The 25,121-nt window shown below is 36.6% G+C and overlaps 1 protein-coding gene across 1 annotated transcript in view; it reads left to right on the top strand.

Annotated features, from left to right (window-relative positions):
- Nucleotides 1-25,121, top strand: part of DNAH7 (dynein axonemal heavy chain 7) — a 340,938-nt gene that overhangs the window by 180,182 nt on the left and 135,635 nt on the right. The window contains exons 29-36 of the mRNA XM_025404220.1: nt 2,056-2,154; nt 4,610-4,858; nt 8,055-8,204; nt 16,658-16,840; nt 17,200-17,376; nt 19,341-19,472; nt 20,816-21,040; nt 23,620-23,817. Of these exons, the coding sequence (XP_025260005.1) occupies nt 2,056-2,154; nt 4,610-4,858; nt 8,055-8,204; nt 16,658-16,840; nt 17,200-17,376; nt 19,341-19,472; nt 20,816-21,040; nt 23,620-23,817 (1,413 nt within the window). The remainder of the gene's footprint in view (nt 1-2,055; nt 2,155-4,609; nt 4,859-8,054; nt 8,205-16,657; nt 16,841-17,199; nt 17,377-19,340; nt 19,473-20,815; nt 21,041-23,619; nt 23,818-25,121) is intronic.

Genomic DNA, 25,121 nt, shown 5'->3' with positions numbered 1-25,121 from the left:
TAAATTGTAACTGTAATATATGAAAGCCCAAATACTTTAAGCTTTGGTTGACTTTTCATTGAGAGTATATTGTAGAACCATGAAATATAACTGTACATTAGTTAGTTCTTTATGAAATCAAGATAGGCTTAGTTAATAGCAAAATGCAAAATGTGACCTTGGAGCTTCAAATTTTTCACATTCATGATTTGTAGAAGATACAGATTTTAAATTATATCCTATGTGATTAAGAACAATAGGATGCATTTTTATCTTCCATAATAACGTTATCAAGAATTCTGATATATAGTGGTGATATTCTATTTCACATTAGCCTGACATAACTTCAAGTCATTGTTTTTCGCAGTAAATAAAAGAGACTAGAGGCAACAATTTGTATTAAGTTGGCATGTCAGGATTAGATTGTGGTCAGATAATGGGAAGGATAATGCATTGTCCTAGTGTATGTCATCACTGAAATCTTGACTGTGGAATTGAGCTATTAAAGTTATGCAGCAAAGGAATCCTGCAAATACATCCTATCATTCTTTTTCAAAGCTAATATAGACTTGTTGAATGTTTTGGCCTGAATATTTTGAAGCTTGTTTCTGTTATAGCAAGAAACAATTTAAGCATTTGCTTTAAAATAATAGCCTCTCAAAGAACAAAAGAGACTTCTGACACTTCATAATTTATGTACAGTTAGATTGATCCAAAAACAAAATCCAGATCAACAGGACATGCTCTGTCATTGGAGAACTCGAGACTCAGAGACTGACTCTGACTGCCAGGCATCACACACTTTGTAAGGCTGAAGCTAATTAAGTAGCAACATGGCATTTATTAGGCAGAGAGATTCTAGAGAAAAGGGAGAGGGTTCTGGAAAATTATATGCATGGTGGTAGGAGAAGCTTTGGAGTGAGATGTTGAATAATGTATTAAAGGTGGAAGAAATAATTCTGAGTTAGGATTTTTGTTAATTCATGTGAACATTACTATAGGTATGAGTAACACGTTCAGAGTTCAGCCAGATTTGTAGTAAACTTTGGGTACACCACAAATGTTTTGGAATCTAATGTGAGTTTTCTTAAACACACTTTATTAAACTAACTTAGCATGTGACCAGCCGTCTCCACTCTCTGTGGAACTTGCTAACACGTGGCATTCTGGGCGTGCAGCCAGCAGCATCCCCTGCCCTTCCACTTCCGCTTCTGTCAGATGAGCTGCATTCCTTACTCAGAGCCGGTTTGCTTTTTCTTGAACCTTTTTGAAGCCACTTGGATACATTACTGTTACTATGTCATCTAACTGCGTGGTGGGAAAACTGATTATATAGAAGCATAAAAGGAAGGAATTTTTTTTCTGTGAAAACTAAGTTCATATTTAAGAAAGATTCAATAAAGATAAAATGCTGAAATTTTGACTTTGAATAAGATGTTGATAAGAAATGTGTATAAAACTGAAGAAAAATTAAAAATGTATCAGGCTGATATACTTAAATTGTATTATAAGAATCTTTGAAGAGCAGTAACCTCTTTAAAAAACAAAAACAGAACACAGCAAGATAGAGTAGATGATGTGTTATTGATGTGGCTTTTGGAAAAAAAATGGTGCCTAAGTCTATACTCAGAGAAAAGGCCTTGGCATCAAAATATGGGCAAATGAGTGAATGTTTATATGTTTTAAATTTAAATGCATCTTTTCAAAATGATTGCCCACTTTTAATAATTTTCATTTGACCAATATACTGCTAGTCGTGAATACATGTAGAGAACAAGCAAGCTCTACCCAATACAAGGGATGGCAGCTGCCAAACTATATTTAATTCATGTTAGTACCTCTTAGCATATGTGTGTAAAAGGTAGTTAGTTTAACCTGGGTTTTTATTATAAACTAGTAAAAAAAATACAAGTTTAAATGTCAATTTCTAAAGTGGATAACAATTCAATATAATGAAAGAAGAGCTGCATTTGTTTAAATTGAGTACAGGGTCTGTATGTTTGTGTGTATGTGAACACGAAGAGGTTGGGTGCTGTTAGCAGATGCAGATATCCTCATGAGTGTGTTTTTTTTTAGCTGAAATATCCAAATGAAAATGAAGAAATTTTGCTGCTTAGATCTATCATTGATGTAAATCTGCCAAAATTTTTATCCCATGATTTACCACTCTTTGAGGTAAGAACATTCATTATCCCAATGTATCAAAACTCTTATAATAATGTATTTATCACATGTCTAAGGTTGTGAAGCTCCCACTATGGAAAAAAATGACACAGTACAGAGAAACATAGATAATTCCATATTTTATTTGAAGTGTGTTTAGCTAGCTTTGTCACTTTGAGAACTTTCAACAACTTGGGATTTTAAAATAGTATTTTTAAGTTTGTTACTGCAGAAAATAATGAGCACACGAAAGTTACAAAATATTTGCTTTATATTCCACTAGAATGTAGGCTCCGTAAAGAAAAATAATTGGTCTAACACACCACTGAATCCCTAGCACAGTATCAATAATAGTAAATGTTTTTTCAACTAATGACTGAAGAAATAAAATAGATAAATATGCTTAATTTCCTTAAAAGAATGAGATGACTTTTTATGAAATTGTTTTTCATGATAAGAACTAAGCTTAATAATCTTGTTATAATTTAAGATTGTGAGTAATTGAGAGGAAGTATTAGAATAATGATTAAAGTTTTCATAATATCCTTTGGTGTCATTCTTTTCCTCTTCTCCATACCAAGTAGAAGAACTCAGAGGGATAGTGAGCTCCTCCTAAATGTTAGATGTTGGACTAACTTGCACTGTCTTGGAATTCAGGCAGTTAGCTAGCAGTATGTTACATATTTCCAGATACAGGAATCTAGTTTCATTCTTCTGCATATACTTATCCAGTTTTCCTAGCACTGAAGATACTGTTATGTCATGGGGAAGGGGAGAAGAGATGCTGTTGCTAGTATTGGCCAGTGTCATTAGCTACTGATGGCAACCATGCATGTCTCATCATTCTGAAAAGAGCTTTACTTAGTATTTAGAGTTGACATGCAAACACATTATGGAGCAAATCAACAAGGAAAGAGTTCAGATTTTCTCACTAAAGTTTTCCCTCAATTTGTTTAGTACTAGTGCACTGTACAGATTTTCCAGGAGTAAAAGCTATGTTTATTTTCAGAATATGGAAATATACCTCACTAGATGTATTGTCATGCAGTTGTATATTCATTCAGCAAATATTTATTAAGCAGTGTTTCTCAAGTGGCGGTGAGGAGTGAAGTCAACTTGCTTCTACGCTGCCATTTTTGAACTAGAAGTCAGGAGTCCAACTTTTTAACTTAAAAATAACATGAAACTAAATGTAAAACCTCAAGCTCTAAAATTTCTAGCAGAAAACCTTTGTGACTTTGTGTTAGACAAAGATTACTTAAGTACAATACCAACAACGCAATCCATAAAAGAATACATTGACAAAATGGAAAAAAAAAAACAAAACTGCTCTTTGAAAGACACATAAGAAAATGAAAGACAAGCTGCAGATCAGGAAAAATATAAACATTTGGCCTAAGCACAGGTAAAGAAGTTACTCACTGGAAAACACAAATTGAAACCATAACAAAATATCACTACACAGCATGGTTAAAATTTAAGACAGATCATACCTAATATTGGAACTCATACATGACTGGAGGAACATGACATGGTACAACCACTTTAGAAAACAGTTAAGCAGTTTCTTAAAATGTTCAACACCTATCCACCATATTCCGGTATTCCATGTCTCAGTATTTGCCCAAGGGAAATGAAAGCATTTGTTCATACAAAGTCATACACAAATGTTTGTAGTCACTTTATTTGTAATAGCCTAAAACTGGAACAATGAAAATGTATGTCAATAACTGGATTTAAAAACTGTAGCAGTTTGTTGCAATGAAATATCACTCAGCAAAAAAAAAGAATAAACTATTGATACCTGCTGTGACATGTATGAATCTCAAAATATTTGTGCCATGTGAAAGAAGCCAGAGGGAAAAAGTAGTATGCATGTGGTCTAATTTCATTTATATTAAAGTCTAGACAATGCAAATAAAAATAGTAACCAAAAACAGATCAGTGGCAATCTGGGGATGGGCGTAGGAGGCAACAAGGAGAGGAGGGAAGGAGGATTACAAAAGATTACAGGAAACTTTTGGGGAGTGATGGATATGTTAATTATCTTGGTTATTTATTTTGACAGTTTTACTTATGAAATTTTATACCTTAAAATACTGCCACCTATAGTCCCAGCTACCCAGGAGGCTGACATGGGATGTGATTTGAGCGTGGGGGGTGGAGGCTGCAGTGAGCCATGATCGTGCCACTGCACTCCAGCCTGGGTGACAGAGCCAGACCCTGTCTCAAACAAACGAAACCAAAACAAAAACTGTTTGCAAAACGAACATGTAAGGATCACAATTTAAAAATTAAAAAAAAAAAAAGAAAAAAATACAGGTTTGTGTATGTGAACTATTCCTCTATAAAGCTGTTAAAAAAATTGTTGCACTATTATTATCTAATGGCCCTATTTCCATCAATACAAAATATGTGTACTTAATATAAATATAAAATGTAAATCCTTGAAATCATCTATCATCAGGGAATTACTTCGGATTTGTTTCCTGGGGTAAAATTACCAAAACCAGATTATAATGATTTGCTGGCAGCTATCAAAGACAATTGTGCCTCCATGAATTTGCAAATGACCACATTCTTTTCCGAGAAGATTCTTCAAGTATATGAAATGATGATTGTGCGTCATGGTTTCATGATTGTTGGAGAACCATTTGGAGGAAAAACTAGTGCATACCGCGTCTTAGCTGGAGCACTAAATGATATATGTGAAAAGGTAAGTATATTATTAATGCATTAATTTATTTATAATTGACTTTGTGCAAGGCAGAATGTACCATTATTTTAAAAGATGCTTTCAATGTGGCAACTTAAAATCGTGAGAAAAATGAGTCAAAGAGAAAATAAAGTTTTGGAAAAGTAAAATGAAGCAAATAGGAAGTTCATGTGAAGGGTATGCCACAAACTTGCTTTCAACCTTTTATTTCTTTTTTTAAAAAAAAAATTAAAGTAATACATGTCTCTTGTAGGAAAAAAGTCTGAAAACAGAAAAATTTGAAGGTTTTCCTGTAATACTTTCAGAGGAGTCTTTTTTATTTTCTAGATAGATTTGTAATGCAAGCTTCTGTTATTGGCTGCTAGTGGTATTGAACTGAAATGTGTGTGTGTGCATATATGCACACATATTATAATGACTCATTCAGAATTCTTATACACATCACATTTTGATTGACTTTGAAATGCTGAAGGAATGGGGCTGTTTTAAATTCTTCAACTAATATTGTATTTTTGTTTACCTCTCCTTATAGATATTTCAAATAGTTTTCACTTTATAAATTTCACTGTTCATATCCTGTATGAGATTTGTGATGATTGTATCTTTACTTGAGGAGTCTCCCCTTCAATCAATATAAAATTACTTACTTTTCTGTTATTTGTTGTGATCTACTTTGTCTAATTTCAATATTGCTACCCCTACTTTCTCCCTGTATGTATATTTGCCCATGTCATTAATTATATCCCTGGGTGTCACTGTGATTTACTTTCTATAGAGAATAAATAGCTTGATTTTTGTTTTCTGCAGGTCTGTGGTCTTTATCTTTTCAAAGATAAGTTTAAAATCATTTGTATTGATTGTCTAGACTGATATGCTACTTATTCCTGTCATCTGTTTCTTCTGCTTTTACAGTTCCATGCTATTTTGTTTCTTTACTTCCCTTCTCTTTTTTCTTCCAGTTTTTCACTTCTTACTTGTCTTCTGCATTCTTTATCTTGTTTATTGCTCATTTGTATTTTTCCTGTTTTGTTATTTTATTGTCATAGGAACTGATCTTTTATATGTGTACATATATAAAATAAAGTCTCCAAAAGAACCCAACAGGTCACTGCTCAGAGTAGGAGATGAAGATGTGAACATGTATTCTGGTCCACTTGTAAAGTCTAAATGGCTCATTTTCAGGGAATTCTAAGGGTGACATTGTGATTATGTCATAGGGCAGTCTTCCTTAGCCACCATAAGCAAGCTATAGCTTCACACTAGCCTTGCTCCGTTTAGGATAAAAACTTTTCTTTGGTGACAGCAACTTTGTTCTGATTAAGAAGATAATAGAGATTTCCTATACTTCTTAATTTAGGAAGATACATTGTTATCGCCTTCCTGAGTACACAAAAGAAAGCAAAGATATTGAACTTGTTTTATTGTTTTAAGATAACTATTCTGGGCCAGGCGCAGTGGCTCACGCCTGTAATCCCAGCAGTTTGGGAGGCTGAGGTGGGCGGATCACAAGGTCAGGAGATTGAGACCATCCTGGCTAATACGGTGAAACCCCGTCTCTACTAAAAATACAAAAATTAGCTGGACATGGTGGCGGGCGCCTGTAGTCCCAGCTACTCAGGAGGCTGAGGCAGGAGAACGTCGTGAACCCAGGAGGCGGAGCTTGCAGTGGGCTGAGATCGTGCCACTGCACTCCAGCCTGGGCAACAGAGCCAGAAGATTACTATTCTTCTGGGAGTGGTGGCTCTTTCCTGTAATCTTGGCCCTTTGGGAGGCCAAGACAGGCAGATCACTTGAGCCCAGGAGTTCTAGACCAGCCTGGATAAAATGGTGAAACCCTGTTCCTACTTTTAAAAAGCCCAAAAACTTAGCTGGGTGTGGTGGCATGTGCCACGTATAGTCCCAGCTACTCAGGAGGCTGAGGTTCAGAGAGGACCACTTGAGCCCAGGAGGCGGAGGCTGCAGTGAGCCAAGATTGCGCCACTGCACTCCAGCCTGGGTGACAGAGTGAGAGCCTGTCTCAAAAGAAAAAGAAAAAAAAAAAGCTTAATATTCTCACCATTTTTTTTCCCCCCGTTTGGTAGTTTGTGTCCCAAGCTCAGGAGTGCCAGGCAGAAGGCAATGTTAGAAAGAGTTGAACTTACTATGTTTTTATGTATAAAAAATAAATGATTGCCAATAGGTGGAGCACAGAGGATTTTTAGGGGAGTTAAAGTGTTCTGTTTGGTACTATAATGGGGGATAATGATACCACACACTTGGCAAAACCCGTATAATTATGCAACACAAAGAGTGAACGTTTAGTGTAAACTGTGGACTTCAGTTAATAGTAATACATTAATATGAATTCATCAGCCGTAACAATTTACCACACCAATTCAGGATGTTAATAATAAGGAAAACTGTTGTGTCTGGGTGGTGGAGAGAGTATCTGGAATCTTTGTACTTTCTGCTGAATTTTTCTGTAAGCCTTTTTTTAAAAAGCCAATTAATTTAAAAAAAAAAAAAAAAAAAAAAAAAAGCTTATGTCCAAAGGGCATTAATGTCTCTTATAATGCCATAGACCAGCTTTCAGGGTTTTGGGTAAAATTGACAATTTATCAAACTTAACTTTTTCACTCCACAAGAAATAGCTATTTCTCTGTATTTAGATCTTTTAATTTTCTCTCAGAGGTTGTTTTGTAGCAGTCAGCAAATTACAGTACATGGGCCAAATTCAGCCCCAAGCCTTTTTTTGGAATGCCAATAAACTTAGAATAGTGTTAACATTTTAAACATTTGTTAATTTAAAAAAAAGTAAAACATAGAAGAATATGTGGCGGACCATATGAAACTTGCAAAGCCTATAATATTTACCATCTTATCCTTTACAGGAGAATTTGCCAACCTATTTTGTAGTTTAGGAAATACAGATCTTGCACAACATTTGCTAATTTCTCCCTAAGTATGTCGTGAGCTTTTAAATACTATTGTGAATGTTTTTTAAATTTTATTTTTCAGTTGTTCATTAGCATTGTGTGTAGATAATACAATTGATTTTATATATTGACCTTGTATGCTGGAACCTTGTCAAATTCACTACTTACTTCTGACACTTTCTTTGTAGATTCCTTAGGATTTTCTATATACACAATAATGTTTTCTATGAATAAAGACAGTATTCTTTGCATAAAAAATGTTTGATTTTTTTTTCATTAAGGGGCTAATGGAAGAAAACAGAGTTCAAATAACTGTTTTAAATCCTAAGTCTGTCACCATGGGCCAACTGTACGGACAGTTTGATTTAGTGTCCCATGAATGGTCCGATGGGGTCCTTGCTGTCAGTTTTAGAGCATTTGCTTCTTCAGTGGTAAGTTCTAACATTTTCACATGCATATCTTAAAAGGTTAAGATATTTATTTCTGACAAATTTCTTTTTTCCAAGCAAACTAATTGTATATATAAATTAAGATATTTATTTAAAACACAGTACTGGATATTCTAGCAGTATTTCTGTGAAAAAATAAAATGTGAGCACCTACAAAAATGCCAGAGACCAAGCTCCTTTGCCCTGGAGGTATACAGAAGAGAGGGTAGGAAAAACAAAAGGACAGGGCAAAGTATTTCCGGTTATTTTCTCTGAAGTGAGATGAACTAGAAATGAGAACATCTGAATGACTTGATCCTTTTGCCTCTTCAGTAATGTTCTTCCTTCACCCACTCTTTGGGCTGCTGCTATTGTCATGCCCGCTAATTGTTAGATACACACCAATGCTTAGAGAAGAAATTGCACACCTTTGCAAAATGATGTCTTAAAGTTCCCACACTTTTCCTTTAGCATATTAGGAAGACAATGACTGCCTTGTGGAAAGCAGAGGAGGTAAGTGGAATGCCGGTTGCCACTGGCTGTGAATGGAGAGTGGGCACTTACCTACTCCTGGCTTATTCTGCTGCCCACCCTCGTGAAAAGAATCCACAGACCAATGCATGTTAACTTGGTTGCCATATTTTATTTTATTTATTTATTTTTTTAATTGTACTTTAAGTTCTAGGGTACATGTGCACAACATGCAGGTTTGTTACATATGTATACTTGTGCCATGTTGGTGTGCTGCACCCATCAACTCATCAGCACCCATCAACTCGTCATTTACATCAGGTATAACTCCCAATGCAATCCCTCCCCCCTCCCCCCTCCCTATAATAGGCCCTGATGTGTGATGTTCCCCTTCCAGAGTCCAAGTGATCTCATTGTTCAATTCCCACCTATGAGTGAGAACATGCGGTGTTTGGTTTTCTGTTCTTGTGATAGTTTGCTGAGAATGATGGTTTCCAGCTGCATCCATGTCCCTACAAAGGACACAAACTCATCCTTTTTTATGGCTGCATAGTATTCCATGGTGTACATGTGCCACATTTTCTTAATCCAGTCTGTCACTGATGGACATTTGGGTTGATTCCAAGTCTTTGCTATTGTGAATAGTGCTGCAATAAACATATGTGTGCATGTGTCTTTATAGCAGCATGATTTATAATCCTTTGGGTATATCCCCAGTAATGGGATGGCTGTGTCATATGGTACTCTAGTTCTAGATCCTTGAGGAATCACCACACTGTTTCCCACAATGGTTGAACCAGTTTACAGTCCCACCAACAGTGTAAAAGTGTTCCTATTTCTCCACATCCTCTCCAGCACCTGTTGTTTCCTGACTTCTTAATGATTGCCATTCTAACTGGTGTGAGATGGTATCTCATTGTGGTTTTGATTTGCATTTCTCTGATGGCCAGTGATGACGAGCATTTTTTCATGTATCTGTTGGCTGTATGCATGTCTTCTTTTGAGAAATGTCTGTTCATACCCTTTGCCCACTTTTTGATGGGGTTGTTTGTTTTTTTCTTGTAAATTTTTTTGAGTTCTTTGTAGGTTCTGAATATTAGCCCCTTTGTCAGATGAGTAGATTGCAAAATTTTCTCCCATTCTGTAGGTTGCCTGTTCACTCCGATGGTAGTTTCTTTTGCTGTGCAGAAGCTCTTTAGTTTAATTAGATCCCATTTGTCAATTTTGGCTTTTGTTGCCATTGCTTTTGGTGTTTTAGACATGAAGTCCTTGCCCATGCCTATGTCCTGAATGCTATTACCTAGGTTTTCTTCTAGAGTTTTTATGGTTTTAGGTCTAACATTTAAGTCTCTAATCCATCTTGAATTAATTTTCGTATAAGGAGTTTCAGCTTTCTACTTATGGCTAGCCAATTTTCCCAGCACCATTTATTAAATAGGAAATCCTTTCCCCATTTCTTGTTTTTGTCAGGTTTGTCAAAGATCAGATGGCTGTAGATGTGTGGTATTATTTCTGAGGACTCTGTTCTGTTCCATTGGTCTATATCTCTGTTTTGGTACCAGTACCATGCTGTTTTGGTTACTGTAGCCTTGTAGTATAGTTTGAAGTCAGGTAGCGTGATGCCTCCAGCTTTGTTCTTTTGACTTAGGATCGTCTTGGCAATGCAGGCTCTTTTTTGGTTCCATATGAACTTTAAAGCAGTTTTTTCCAATTCTGTGAAGAAAGTCATTGGTAGTTTGATGGGAATGGTGTTGAATCTATAAATAACCTTGGGCAGTATGGCCATTTTCACAATATTGATTCTTCCTATCCATGAACGTGGTATGTTCTTCCATTTGTTTGTGTCCTCTTTTATTTTGTTGATCAGTAGTTTGTAGTTCTCCTTGAAGAGGTCCTTCACATGCCTTGTAAGTTGGATTCCTAGGTATTTTATTCTCTTTGAAGCAATTGTGAGAGGAAGTTCATTCATGATTTGGCTCTCTGTTTGTCTGTTACTGGTGTATAAGAATGCTTGTGATTTTTGCACATTGATTTTGTATCCTGAGACTTTGCTGAAGTTGCTTACCAGCTTAAGGAGATTTGGGGCTGAGATGATGGGGTTTTCTAAATATATAGTCATGTCATCTGCAAACAGGGACAATTTGACTTCTTCTTTTCCTAACTGAATACCCTTTATTTCTTTCTCTTGCCTGATTGCCCTGGCCAGAACTTCCAACACTATGTTGAATAGGAGTGGTGAGAGAGGGCATCCCTGTCTTGTGCCAGTTTTCAAGGGGAATGCTTCCAGGTTTTGCCCATTCAGTATGCTATTGGCTGTGGGTTTGTCATAAATAGCTCTTATTATTTTGAGATATGTTCCATCAATACCGAATTTATTGAGAAATTTTAGCATGAAGGGCTGTTGAATTTTGTCAAAGGCCTTTTCCGCATCTATTGAGATAATCATGTGGTTTTTGTCTTTGGTTCTGTTTATATGATGGATTATGTTTACTGATTTGCATATGTTGAACCAGCCTTGCATCCCAGGGATGAAGCCCACTTGATCATGGTGGATAAGCTTTTAGATGTGCTGCTGGATTCAGTTTGCCAGTATTTTATTGAGAATTTTTGCATCGATGTTCATCAGGGATATTGGTCTAAAATTCTCTTTTTTTGTTGTATCTCTGCCAGGCTTTGGTATCAGGATGATGTTGGCCTCATAAAATGAGTTAGGGAGGATTCCCTCTTTTTCTAATGATTGGAATAGTTTCAGAAGGAATGGTACCAGCTCCTCCTTGTACCTCTGGTATAATTTGGCTGTGAATCCGTCTGATTCTGGACTTTATTTGGTTGGTAGGCTATTAATTATTGCCTCAATTTCAGAGCCTGCTATTGGTCTATTCAGGGATTCAACTTCTTCCTGGTTTAGTCTTGTGAGAGTGTAAGTGTCCAGGAAATTATCCATTTCTTCTAGGTTTTCTAGTTTATTTGTGTAGAGGTGTTTATAGTATTCTCTGATGGTAGTTTATATTTCTGTGGGGTCGGTGGTGATATCCCCTTTATCATTTTTTATTGCATCTATTTGATTCTTCTCTCTTTTCTTCTTTATTAGTCTTGCTAGTGGTCTGTCAACTTTGTTATTCTTTTCAAGAAACCAACTCCTGGATTCATTGATTTTTTGGATGGTTTTTTGTGTCTCTATCTCCTTCAGTTCTGCTCTGATCTTAGTTATTTCTTGCCTTCTGCTAGCTTTTGAATGTGTTTGCTCTTGCTTCTCTAGTTCTTTTAATTGTGATGTTAGAGTGTCAATTTTAGATCTTTCCAGCTTTCTCTTGTGGGCATTTAGTGCTATAAATTTCCCTCTCCACACTGCTTTAAATGTGTCCCAGAGATTCTGGTATGTTGTATCTTTGTTCTCATTGGTTTCAAAGAACATCTTTATTTCTGTCTTCATTTTGTTATTTACCCAGTAGTCATTCAGGAGCAGGTTGTTCAGTTTCCATGTAGTTGAGTGGTTTTGATTGATTTTCTTAGTCCTGAGTTCTAGTTTGATTGCACTGTGGTCTGAGAGACAGTTTGTTATAATTTCTGTTCTTGTACATTTGCTGAGGAGTGCTTTAGTTCCAACTATGTGCTCAATTTTGGAATAAGTGCGATGTGGTGCTGAGAAGAATGTATATTCTGTTGATTTGGGGTGGAGAGTTCTGTAGATGTCTTAGGTCCCCTTGGTGCAGAGTTGAGTTCAATTCCTGGATATCCTTGTTAACTTTCTGTCTCATTGATCTGTCTAATGTTGACGGTGGGGTGTTAAAGTCTCCCATTTTTATTGTATGGGAGTCTAAGTCTCTTTGTAAATCTGTAAGGGCTTGCTTTATGAATCTGGGTGCTCCTGTATTGGGCGCATATGTATTTAGGACAGTTAGCTCTTCCTGTTGAATTGATCCCTTTACCATTATGTAATGGCCTTTGTCTCTTTTGATCTTTGTTGGTTTAAAGTCCGTTTTATCAGAGACTAGGATTGCAACCCCTGCTTTTTTTTGTTCTCCATTTGCTTGGTAGATCTTCCTCCATCCCTTTATTTTGAGCCTATGTATGTCTCTGCAAGTGAGATGGGTCTCCTGAATACAGCAAAGTGATGGGTCTTGACTCTTTATCCAATTTGCCAGTCTGTGTCTTTTAATTGGACTATTTAGTCCATTTACACTTAAGGTTAATATTGTTATGTGTGAACTTGATCCTGTCATTGTGATATTAGGTGGTTATTTTGCTTGTTAGTTGATGCAGTTTCTTCCTAGCATCGATGGTCTTTACATTTTGGCATGTTTTTGCAATGGCTGGTACCGGTTGTTCCTTTCCATGTTTAGTGCTTCCTTCAGGATCTCTTGTAGGGCCGGCCTGGTGGTGACAAAATCTCTCAGCATTTACTTGTCTGTAAGGGATTTTATTTCTCCTTCACTTTTGAAACTTAGTTTGTCTGGATATGAAATTCTGGGTTGAAAATTCTTTTCTTTAAGAATGTTGAATATTGGCCCCCACTCTCTTCTGGCTTGTAGAGTTTCTGCCGAGAGATCTGCTGTTAGTCTGATGGGCTTCCCTTTGTGGGTAACCCGACCTTTCTCTCTGGCTGCCCTTAACATTTTTTCCTTTATTTCAACTTTGGTGAATCTGACAATTATGTGTCTTGGAGTTGCTGTTCTCGAGGAGTATCTTTGTGGCGTTCTTTGTATTTCCTGAATTTGAATGTTGGCCTGCCTTACTAGGTTGTGGAAGGTTTCCTGGATGATATCCTGAAGAGTGTTTTCCAACTTGGTTCCATTTTCCCCCTCACTTTCAGGCACAGCAATCAGACATAGATTTGGTCTTTTCACATAATACCATATTTCTTAGAGGCTTTGTTCATTTCTTTTTCATTTTCTTTCTCTAGACTTCTTTTCTTGCTTCATTTCATTCATTTGATCTTCAATCATTGATACTCTTTCTTCCAGTTGATCGAGTCGGTTACTGAAGCTTGTGCATTTGTCACGTATTTCTCGTGTCATGGTTATCTCTGTCAGTTCGTTTATGGCCTTCTCTGCATTGATTATTCTAGTTATCCATTCTTCCATTCTTTTTTCAAGATTTTTAGTTTCTTTGCTCTGGGTACGTAGTTCCTTTAGCTCTGAGAAGTTTGATCGACTGAAGCCTTCTCCTCTCAACTCGTCAAAGTTATTCTCCATCCAGCTTTGTTCCATTGCTGGCAATGAGCTGTGTTCCTTTGGAGGGGGAGATGCGCTCTGATTTTTTGAATTTCCAGCTTTTCTGCCCTGCTTTTTCCCCATCTTTGTGGTTTTATCTGCCTTTGGTCTTTGATGCTGGTGACGTACTGATGGCGTTTTGGTGTGGGTATCCTTTCTGTTTGTTAGTTTTCCTTCTAACAGTAGGTCTGTTGGAGATTGCTTGAAGTCCACTCCAGACCCTGTTTGCCTGGGTATTAGCAATAGAGGCTGCAGAAGATAGAATATTGTTGAACAGCAAGTGTTGCTGTCTGATTCTTGCTCTGGAAGCTTCGTCTCAGGGGTGTACCCCGCTGTGTGAGGTATGAGGTGTTGGTCTGCACCTAGTGGGGGATGTCTCCCGGTTAGGCTACTCGGGGGTCAGGGACCCCCTTGAGCAGGCAGTCTGTCTGTTCTCAGATCTCAATCTCCGTGCTGGAAGATCTGCTGCTCTCTTCAAAGCTGTCAGACAGCTGTCAGACTCCACCCAGAGGTGGAGTCTACAGAGACAGACAGGCCTCCTTGAGCTGCGGTGGGCTCCACCCAGTTCGAGCTTCCTGGAGGCTTTGTTTACCTACTTAAGCCTCAGCAATGGCGGGTGCCCTTCCCCCAGCCTCGCTGCCACCTTGTAGTTAGATCTCAGACTGCTGTGCTAGCAATGAGGGAGGCTCTGTGAGCATGGGACCCTCCAGGGTTGCCATATTTTAGCAGGTTCTGCAGAGAGTGTGATTATATGGGAGACCGCTTGCTAAAGCTGGTAGTGTAGGAAAAGGGGCCTAGGCTCAGGATCTTTAATTTGTTTATCAAATCATTTTTTTTATAAGTGTTTTCTTTCTTCTGACTACCATACATTTTAAACTTGATGCTGTCTACCCACTTAAGGACCTAGCAGAGCATGACTCATGAGTCAGGTAATAATGGATAAAATGTGAAATCTCAGCTCTGCTCTTACTGCTGGAAAGACCTTAGGCAATGAGCGACGTTAAGAACTGACTCTCATATGGCAGAGATCTTGCCCAAAGTCAAGTGTTAATAGTAATTTCAAGGATAAAAGAAATTGTCGGCACAGGTGAAGCAGACAGAGGCATGGAACCCTTGATGTGGCTTCTTAGGTCCTCTCTTGCCACAGTGGAGGCACTCTGGCTAAGAGTAAGAGATGAAGTCACTAGATAATATACGCAGTTACATTATTTACACAGAAATAATCATGACATACCTCTATTTTATACTTACAGCTTACATTACATTTTTCAGGAAGCTATGTCCCACAAATACTGAGCCTCAGGGAGTTTAAGTACTTCACCTGAAGTCCACAGCTCATAAGCAGTAGAGTCAAATGAGAAGTGAGGTCCTTGGGACTGTGAAGCCCAAGCTCTCGCCATTGCACGGTAGTGTTTCTCAAAGTGATGCATAACAGGCATGGGAAGCCCACAGCAGAAGAGGAAGTTGATCTCAAGATGATCACCAAGCTGTGGCTCTTCCTTGCTTCCTTCCTGAACACAGCTAGAACTAGCCTCTGAATGTGGGTGTGGGGTGGCTTGAGCCTGAGACAGACCCATTGTCTTATAGATTAATGCAGTTGGCTGCAGGGACTGAGAATGTGCTAAGGATTCAAATCCTTCACTACTTCAACTTGAACTCATATTTGCTGAAGGAAAAGAGAGGAATCATTGGTGTATACAAAAAAGCTTGAATTATAAGGATCTGAAAAGGAGAATCCATCTTTGTACACTCTGGCTAATACCTGGCTACTCTTTCATATCTGTTGAGCATTTACTATATTCTGGACAATGTGTAAATATTTTCCTATTTATTACATCATTGTAGGACTGTGAATGTTATATTGGTTGTAATTTTCTATACCATCAGGGGAGAGTTCAGCCCAAGGGGAGTGTGTACACATGTATGTATGTGTGTGAATTCATTCAGTGAAGGGGATAAGAAATTTGGTTTAGCACACAAGGGCAATTAATTGGCATAAACATTATACTATATAGAGTCAGATAATCTGAATAATTTTGTTTTTCCTGACACTTATATATTTTTTACTTATATTACTTTCTAAAACATGTTAATATATTTGAGTTCAGAAACATTGATCAAGGGCCGGGTGCAGTGGCTCATGCCTGTAATCCCAGTACTTTGGGGGACCAAGGCAGTTGGAGCTCAGGAGTTCAAGACCAGCCTGGGCAACATAGTGAAACCCCACAAGAAATACAAAATTTAGCTGGGTGTGGTGGTGCGCACTTGTGGTCCTCGGTATTTGGGAGCTGAGGTGGGAGGATTGCTTGAGCCTGGGAGGCAGAAACTTCAATGAGCCATGATCATGCCACTCTGCTCTCCAGCCTAGGCAACAGAGTGAGACCCTGAAAAATTTTTTTTTAAATTAAAAATTAAAAAAAAAATAAAGACAGGGAAAGGAAAGGAAAAAAGAAAGAAAAAGAAAAGAAAAGAAAGAGCAAGGGAGGAAGGAAGAGACTGAAAAAGATTGAATCTTAAGGAAAGATGACTTATTTTTGTCTTGTCCATGGCATATATAGTATAGGCTTTTTTAGTGATACATATTATATACATGCGTGCGTGCACATACATACACACACACACGTAGTAAACTTTATTCAAAAAATGCCTTTACATTTTCATGATGAAATGAATCCTAGTACTTATATTTTAAAATTTTGAAATAATATTGGACTGTTTCCTTATACTATCATCATTATATTTTTGCCCTCTGTTCACATGTGCATGAAACAGACTCCAGATAGGAAATGGTTAATTTTTGATGGCCCAGTAGATGCAGTGTGGATTGAGAATATGAACACTGTGTTGGATGACAACAAGAAGCTATGTCTCATGAGTGGGGAGATTATTCAAATGTCACCACAAATGAATCTAATTTTTGAGCCAATGGATTTAGAAGTTGCTTCGCCTGCAACTGTAAGTTCTCCGTTTTGACATCTTTTTATAAATTATAAGGTATTATGAATGCATGTATTTGCTTAGTACCTTTGACTTTAAACAAAAAATATGAGCAGAATTTCTTTTAAGAGCAATCTTTGATTCTCAAAGTACAGATACATCTGTTGACTTACCTTGACAAATTTAGTGGTCAGGATGTTTTCCTCTTGGTTTAGGACTATTTGGTAAAGTTAGACACAAAAATCGAGATCATGAAATAATATAATATAAGCTTTCCCCTCCTCCAAGACTTTGCTGAAGATTGTAAGAAACAGAGGTGCCAAATCATATTTATTTTATAAGCATTCCCTTGATGGTAACCACTTATGGCTTTCCAGGTTTCCAGGTGTGGCATGATTTACATGGAGCCTCACATGTTAGGCTGGAGACCACTGATGTTATCTTGGGTGAACATGTTACCTGCGTCGGTCAGTGTTATTCAAAAGGAATTTATAATGAGCTTATTTGACAGAATGGTCCCTGTTTCGATTGAATTTATTAGAAAGCATACAAAGGTAAGAGAAATGAGAATTTTAAGATTAAAAAATAAATGGAAAACTCAAATTAGACTTACATATCAATTTTAATGTCTGTTTTTATTATCAGCTAAGAGATATTAAATCAAAACATTTTTCTGATTAAGTTAAAAATTTAAATTAGAATTCATACAATTCACTAAAAATATTTCAAATGAGGTATATTGATGCTACTCTTTTCTCTCTCTCTGAAAAAAGGGAACTCAAAGGCCCACATAACCATGTCAAAATGTTTTTTTCTTTTTTCTGATGGGCTATTGCATTTTAAATAATTTCCATTATTACAATAGTCTTTATTATCCAAAGTTCCTAAAATAAGCCAGTCAGTCCATGGTAGAAGGACTGGAAAGAAGTCCTAAAGTAGGCAAATTCATTTTTCTTTCTTTCAGTACACACTGGGGAGGGGAAGGGAAGTGGGGGGGAATGGTAGAAGGGAGGAAAATGACAAGGAAATGGGAGTCTCCTGCCTCTGAGAGTTGAACTCTCTCCAGCTGGAAATTACAGAGCAAGAATGTTTAATTTCTGCTTTGGGAGATGCTGACCAAAGGTCTTTTAGAATGACTTTGGCCCAGGAGCAAATGTAGGGAAATAGGGTTGATAGTACTCTTACTGTTGAAGATACAACAAAAAGTCTTGAAGCAGAAGTTTAGCTCAAGGAACAGATTTGGAAAATGGAGTTTAAAACCACGTTAATATAGATTACCTAAAGAAAAATTCCACAGAAAAAAAGAAGAGAGCAAGGAATAGAATCACAGGTACATCAGTGATTTAGACAAGAGAGAGGAAAGAGGGAAGAACATCTGAAGGAAGTGATGTGTCTTCCATACGGCTTTCAAGAAGTTTGGCTGTAACTGAAATATGTTGTAGATATGAAGTAATCGTGTTTCAAAAACAATTAAACATGTATGAACTGGGGTCATAATAAAATAAGCTTCAGGGCCTTTATGACTTTTATTCTGGCATTGTCAGAGAATTTAGATAATACAAATAATAAACAAATTTTCTACATAACTGAAACATCCTTTCTATAGGAAAGCATGAAACTTATAATGCAAGCTTTTTAAAATGTACTGTGTACTTCTGTTATCTCTTGAAGAAATTTTGAATGCCTGTTATTTACTGTGTAGCAATAGTTATCTGTTTTATTTGTAATGATAATTATTTGTATTTTAGTGTTGCATCAGTAATACTTAGTCCCACACTTAGAAACTCAGCTGTCATTTCTGATGTTTCTAATGGGGTGGCAGCTGAACATGAAGTCACCTGCTTCTAATCTTCAGGGAGTCTGTTTCAGAGACTTAATTTTTACTTGTTAATCACCAAACACTGTGACTTTGGCAATTGGAAGAGAGCTGCATGGGGAGAAGACAAACGCCTATGAGAACTTGCTATATGCTGCATGGTTCTAGAAGCATTACACGTTATTTCATTTATTTTATAAACTATCATGGTGACAAGCAGAAAAGTAAAGTGCATGACAATTTCAGCACTCCAGCAAGGTTTTTGAGGGTTCCAAGCCTTGGAATTGTACTTCATAGTAATGAGTTTACTATGAGGATTGCTGTGGCTTATAAATATGCTCTAAAATTGATTTTACTTATTAAGCATTTTAGATATACAAATTAACTGCCTTCTATGAAATTTTTTGTGTTTTTGTTTATAAAATTAATATACCTTGGAATCCATATCTTAAATTAACTACATAAGTAACAGCAATTTTTTAAAATTTGAGAATCGATACGAAAAGTTAAAGAGTGCACACTACCTAAATGTAACATCCAGTTCTCCCAAGTGAATTGTAATAGGAGTACCTACTCATAGATAGTATAAATTTAAAATTATTGCTATGGTTAACATTAAATGAGCTTAATAAATATGAGCTGGGGATAGTTTAGCTAGTACCTAATTTAAATTGTTTAGACTTTTTCTTACTGACTTTTCAGGAATTATCTCCTACTTCCGATGCAAACTTGGTCCGATCCTTAATGAATCTAATAGACTGTTTTATGGATGATTTTGCTGATGAAGTCAAACTAAAGGAGAGAAGTGATCGAGAAACTTACTCTTTGCTTGAGGTAAGGTCCATTGCCTTCTGTATCCTGCTACAGAAAGACAGGTATCTACTGCTTTCCCCAAAGCTTCCTAATTTATGAAACTCATTTTGCCCCTGAAGTTGGAGACTAGTCGACGGGTGGTAGCTGAAGAGTGAGCAAAGAGCCAGGCCCCAGATTCTGAGTGCTGGTGGGGAAGCTTCTTGCCTGGCAGTCATGGTACATCATGAGGTTTGGGCGGAGCCCACTGATCACCTCAGATCTGCTACTGAAATCTCAGGTCGTTTGACCAGCCTTAGAAATGGTCCATTCCCAAAATGTCAGTGACCATTCTGGCAATGAGATTTACTTCCTTTCCAAATTATAATAATTTATTGCTTTTTTTTCCTTGATTTTTCTTCCTTTTCTCATGAGATATAAATTATTTGTATACATATGTGTGAGTATATAAATATATATTTGGATTAAGGAAAGCAAGAAAATATATAGGTAATCAATACACCGATTTTTAAAATGGGAATAAAAATATCAGTAGACTTTGGATTTTTTAATGAAAATATTACTACACTACTCATGGTAGCACTTCTACCATGGTCACTATGGTACTTGCTTAACTTATATGTTTTGAAATGAATTAAGTTTTAACTTAGTGTTGAATGGTTTCTGCAGAGAAAGTCTGTGAGTAAACTAGGAGTAGGTGAATAGGGTTGAAGTAGAGTCCAGAATTTTCATGAGCATAGTCCAGAATCTCTTGGCTTTGTATTTAATAAAAGACCTTGTTTTAAAACAAGCAAACAGGCTTCCTACCTTATTGGTGGGTCTTGTCTTCTACCCTGTTTCCTCTTTTTGAGTCTGGAAAGCAGAAAGCTAGTATCTTTTGCTTGCAGAATTGCAATTCTAGTTTAGACACTTAATGCTCAGATATTACAAATAAAATAATTTAAATTTGTTCTACTTAAAGTAAACCCACCATATTAAAATTTAAATAGAAAATGGATATGTATGTTATTTGCTTTATTAAAGTGTGCCTTAATACCTTAATAGTAAGTTATTTCTATGTTCCTTTTAATATCAAGCTGCTGTCATGTGTTGAAAATATGAGATTTACTAGATTAATCATTCTGAAGTTTCACTATGGCCAGAATGTATTCTTTATTTTGTATTATCTTCTCTAAGATTTTATAAGACGTGCGATTTGATTTTTTAAAACCCTTATGATTACAAAATCCTAAGATGACCTACTAATATATCTGAGCTTACATGTTTCCTTTCAGAGATACTAATCTGACTGATCTGATATGTAAGCTTCAAGGACAGATTAAAATTATTCTTTAATTGTTCTTAATCTTCTCATCTCTCCAATGTAGGGCATTTTTCTGTTTTCATTGATCTGGTCCATTGGTGCTTCTTGTACAGATGATGATCGGTTGAAATTTAATAAGATTCTTCGAGAACTTATGGAAGGTCCAATTTCAGATCGAACTCGAAATACGTTTAAATTACAGAGTGGTACTGAGCAAACATCCTCAAAAGCACTAACGGTCACATTTCCTGAAAAAGGGACAATTTATGATTATCAATTTGTCACTGAGGTAAGAGTTCTGAAGCAAGATTTGCAGCTGCTAGCCTGGCAGAGTCCCCTCTCTGACACAGCATATAATGGCTCTGTGGCCACCTTCGTCATCACAGTTTACCTTAAGAGACAGCATAGAATAGAGGAAGATGCACTGGCATGAATTCAGACAGCTCTAGGTTTGAGTCCTAGTAAAGTCACTTTCTTTCTGGATAGCCATGGACTAGTTGATTTCTCTGAACATAGTTCTTTCCAATGATACTGTGAGATAATAATATCTAATGGACCAGTTGCACTCATTAAATAGAATCACAGCAGGCACATACTGTTTAAGGACGGCTGTTAGAGGTTCATGGTGCATGTTAGTATAGTAGGCACTAAGAAGTCCTGTAGGAATCCAGCTGGTGTAATCTTATTTCAGTGCTTCCCAAACGGATTGAAAATAAAACTTGGGTGGTGGTTGTTTTTGTATAACAACTCCCACAAGTATTGTACTGAGGACCAAGTTTAGGAATATATATTATTTAAATATATACAGATTTAAGTAAAATTGGGATCATACCACATTCCCAATGGGCAGCTTTATATCCTTCTTGTTTTCTTAATAATGAGAAAAGCTTTCCATTTCACTAATGTTTCTTCAGCAAACTGGCTTTCTAAAGTCAATTTCCTACCCTTGGACATTGGACTGGTTTTGTTGTTTTCAGATTCTCACTTTTATAAGTACTACTTTGGTAAATATTCTTAGATACAAGTCATTGGGTACATATCTGATTATATCCTTAAGATAAATTTCTAGAAAAGGCATTACTGTATTGCTTTTTGAATTTTTATGGTTCTTGCAATGTATTGCTACGTCACCCCAGAAGGCGAGACTATGCCCAACACATACTTTTTACTTTATTTAATTTCAAATTACTGATAATACCCTGCATTTTCAGGGTAGTTTACAGTTTATTAAGCTTTCTGCAATTATTTCCATTTCATTTTCCAACACCTTGGTGAGGTGGGAAGGATGAGATTATTTTGCAAGTTTTGCCATTGAGGAAATGGGGCTCAGAGATTTAAGATTTAATGTGATTGTCCCAGGATCACACAACCTGATTCTTTTTTTTTTTTTTTTTTTTTTTTGAGACTGAGTCTCACTGTGTCGCCCAGGCTGGAGTGCAGTGGCGCGATCTTGGCTCACTGCAAGCGCCACCTCCCGGGTTCACGCCATTCTCCTGCCTCAGCCTCCTGAGTAGCTGGGACTACAGGCGCCCGCCACCACGCCCAGCTAATTTTTTGTATTTTCAGTAGAGACAGGGTTTCACCGTGTTAGCCAGGATGGTCTTGATCTCCTGACCTCATGATCCGCCTACCTCGGCCTCCCAAAGTGCTGGGATTACAGGCCTGAGCCACTGCGCCCGGTCAGGTTTTCTGATTCTTAATGGTTCCTTTCCTATATGGTATCAAAAGACATATGTTTGAAAAGATTAACAAGAATTTGGGAAAGGCATTATTTTCTTCATTTGTTCTAGAAATATTTCTTTATAATACAATTTTCAGACTGATGTGAATTTAACACCCCCCCCCCAAAAAAAAATTCTGTGCTGTACACACAGCCTTCTACCTGAAGATACAAGAATGAATAAAGCACAGTGCTGCCCTCAGTGAGTTTATAACCTCTTCAGATGACAGTCGTGTGTCATTCTGGCCCAAGGAGTGCCATGCATCAAAGCTCAGGCCCAAGGAAGTGGCGGGGGCGGGGGACCAGCAGGTGCCTCAGTGAGGCCTGGTTGTGAAGGAAGGATGGGTCCAAATTCTGATGTACTTTGAATGACGAAGAATTTAGATTTTATTCTGCAAGAAGGGTGGCGGCGTTTTTCTAAGAAGACAGAGTTAACATGATATTCTTGAATGTTTTGGTTATAAACACGGTCATAGCAAATTAAAATGTTAGTTTTCAAGCTAATTGGATGCAAAGATATGGCATAATGTTAACTCATAATAATAATCTCATATAAAGAAATCTTGCTGTTCTAGAGATCTGTTACACAGCAATGTGAACATAGTTAACACTACTGAACTGTTCACTTAAAAATAGTTAAGGGTAAATTTTATATATTTTTTTACTGTATATTTTTTAAAAAGAAATTTTACCTACAATGATAAACTAATGTTATAAATACTGTTATGAAAGGCAAGCAATATGCAGCGTATCTTCTAGGGAGAAAAAATTCTATACTGGTTAACATTTATTGAATGAAGTTCTTTACTCTTTACTCTTTAGCTCATTGGTTAGTTTAATTTTCTCAATGCCATTAAATAATCTGACATTTGGCCGCAATAATTGATCATTGGGTTGGCATAAGTAGTGGTTTCAGAACATCAAAAAACCACAGCATTGCTATTTCATTTGTATTCATGTAAAAGCTAGTTTCTCCTTAATTTATACATACAATTTAACCTTCAAACTGAGTGTTGTGTCTTAAAGGATAAAACAAATGTATACGTATTGGAGTTTGTTGGTCTTAGTCTTTTCTACAATGGCACAGGAGTATAGAGCTTTTTAAAGTATTTTATAATATTCATTACTTGGTTGTTTATTATAAACAGGGAATAGGAAAATGGGAACCATGGATAAAGAAATTGAAAGACGCTCCTCCAATTCCTAAAGATGTAATGTTTAATGAAATCATTGTGCCAACTCTGGACACAATTCGATACTCTGCATTAATGGAATTGCTGACCACCCATCAAAAACCTTCAATATTTGTAGGACCAACAGGAACTGGGAAAAGTGTTTACATTATTGTAAGTACCGCAGAAATCTACATATTAAACTGTGCATAATCTTCCTAAAAATGTTAATTTTTGAAATAGTAGACAAATAATTTTTTTTTAAATACTCAAGTACTTTGATGTTTGAACTGCAGAGAATTTTTGAAAAATTGCCTAGTTATTTTATTCTTTATTTTAGCCAAAAGACCAAGAAGTGATAATTGCCTATTTATTTTTGAAAGTTGATTAATGATATGATGCCATTTTACGCCATTAAATTGTTGTCCCATTTATTTTGGTATTTTAATAAGAGTTGTTTGTTCCACATGAGAATTTCATACCTCTTGAAAAGTGTGTTTTAGTTACGCTTGATATCTTCTAAGTTATTTTATATCTGAAGGATTATTATGTAGTAACAAGACTGATTTTCCTTAATGATGTCTGGAATTGTTGTCTGTTAGTTAAGATAATGCTAGATGCTGTAATAGAAAATACCACAGTCTCAGGAGCTTTATGCAGCCTGTGAAGGAGAATGAAGATACTTTTGAGGGCCGCTCTTTGATTGTAGGTTCCAGTTAATTCACATTCTCCCACAGTACCTGTTTCTAGTTCTTTATTGACTTTAACATTACATCTTACAATCTTTCTGAAATGTATTTGGCAATATAGTTACATAGCCATCCTAGTGTTTATTGAATAATCTCTTTCATAAAAGATTGGAATGACATCTCTCATAAACTAAATGCTTGCATGTATGGGAGTATCTAAGAGGAGGGAGAGATACATTTTCACTGAGAATTTAAATCAAGGAGTGTTATTGGCCTGGATTAAAAAAAAAAAAAACTAAAAAAACTAGAAGTGTACAGAAAGCTGAGAGATTTATCTAAGATATCACCACGGGTCAGGGAATGGAGACTTAACATGATTGAAGGCAGTGGTTAGAGGAAAATACAAGCCTTTTGTCATTTATACCTTCATCAATTTCAGCCCAGGCAATAAAGTGCCTAGGCATAAAAACATTACTTTTCACAAACTTAGGAACTTAATTTTGTAATCTGCTTTTAAAACTAATATTGTAAATCTTTTTCAATTTCATTATTCTTCTACAAGATGATTTTAAGGGTATTGTAGTATTTGATTCTATAATTTTATAATAATTGATTCAAATCCCCAATTTTCCTAACATTTTGCTTTAGAAATAAGATTGCAGGCCGGGCACGGTGGCTCACGCCTGTAATCCCAGCACTTTGGGAGGCCGAGGCAGGGGGATCACGTTAGGAGAGCGAGACCATCCTGGCTAACATGGTGAAACCCTATCTCTCCTAAAAATACAAAAA

The sequence above is a fragment of the Theropithecus gelada genome, chromosome 12, assembly GCF_003255815.1.
Source record: "Theropithecus gelada isolate Dixy chromosome 12, Tgel_1.0, whole genome shotgun sequence".
NCBI classification, from domain to species: Eukaryota; Metazoa; Chordata; class Mammalia; order Primates; family Cercopithecidae; genus Theropithecus; species Theropithecus gelada.
This window is presented reverse-complemented; position numbering and strand designations above follow the sequence as displayed.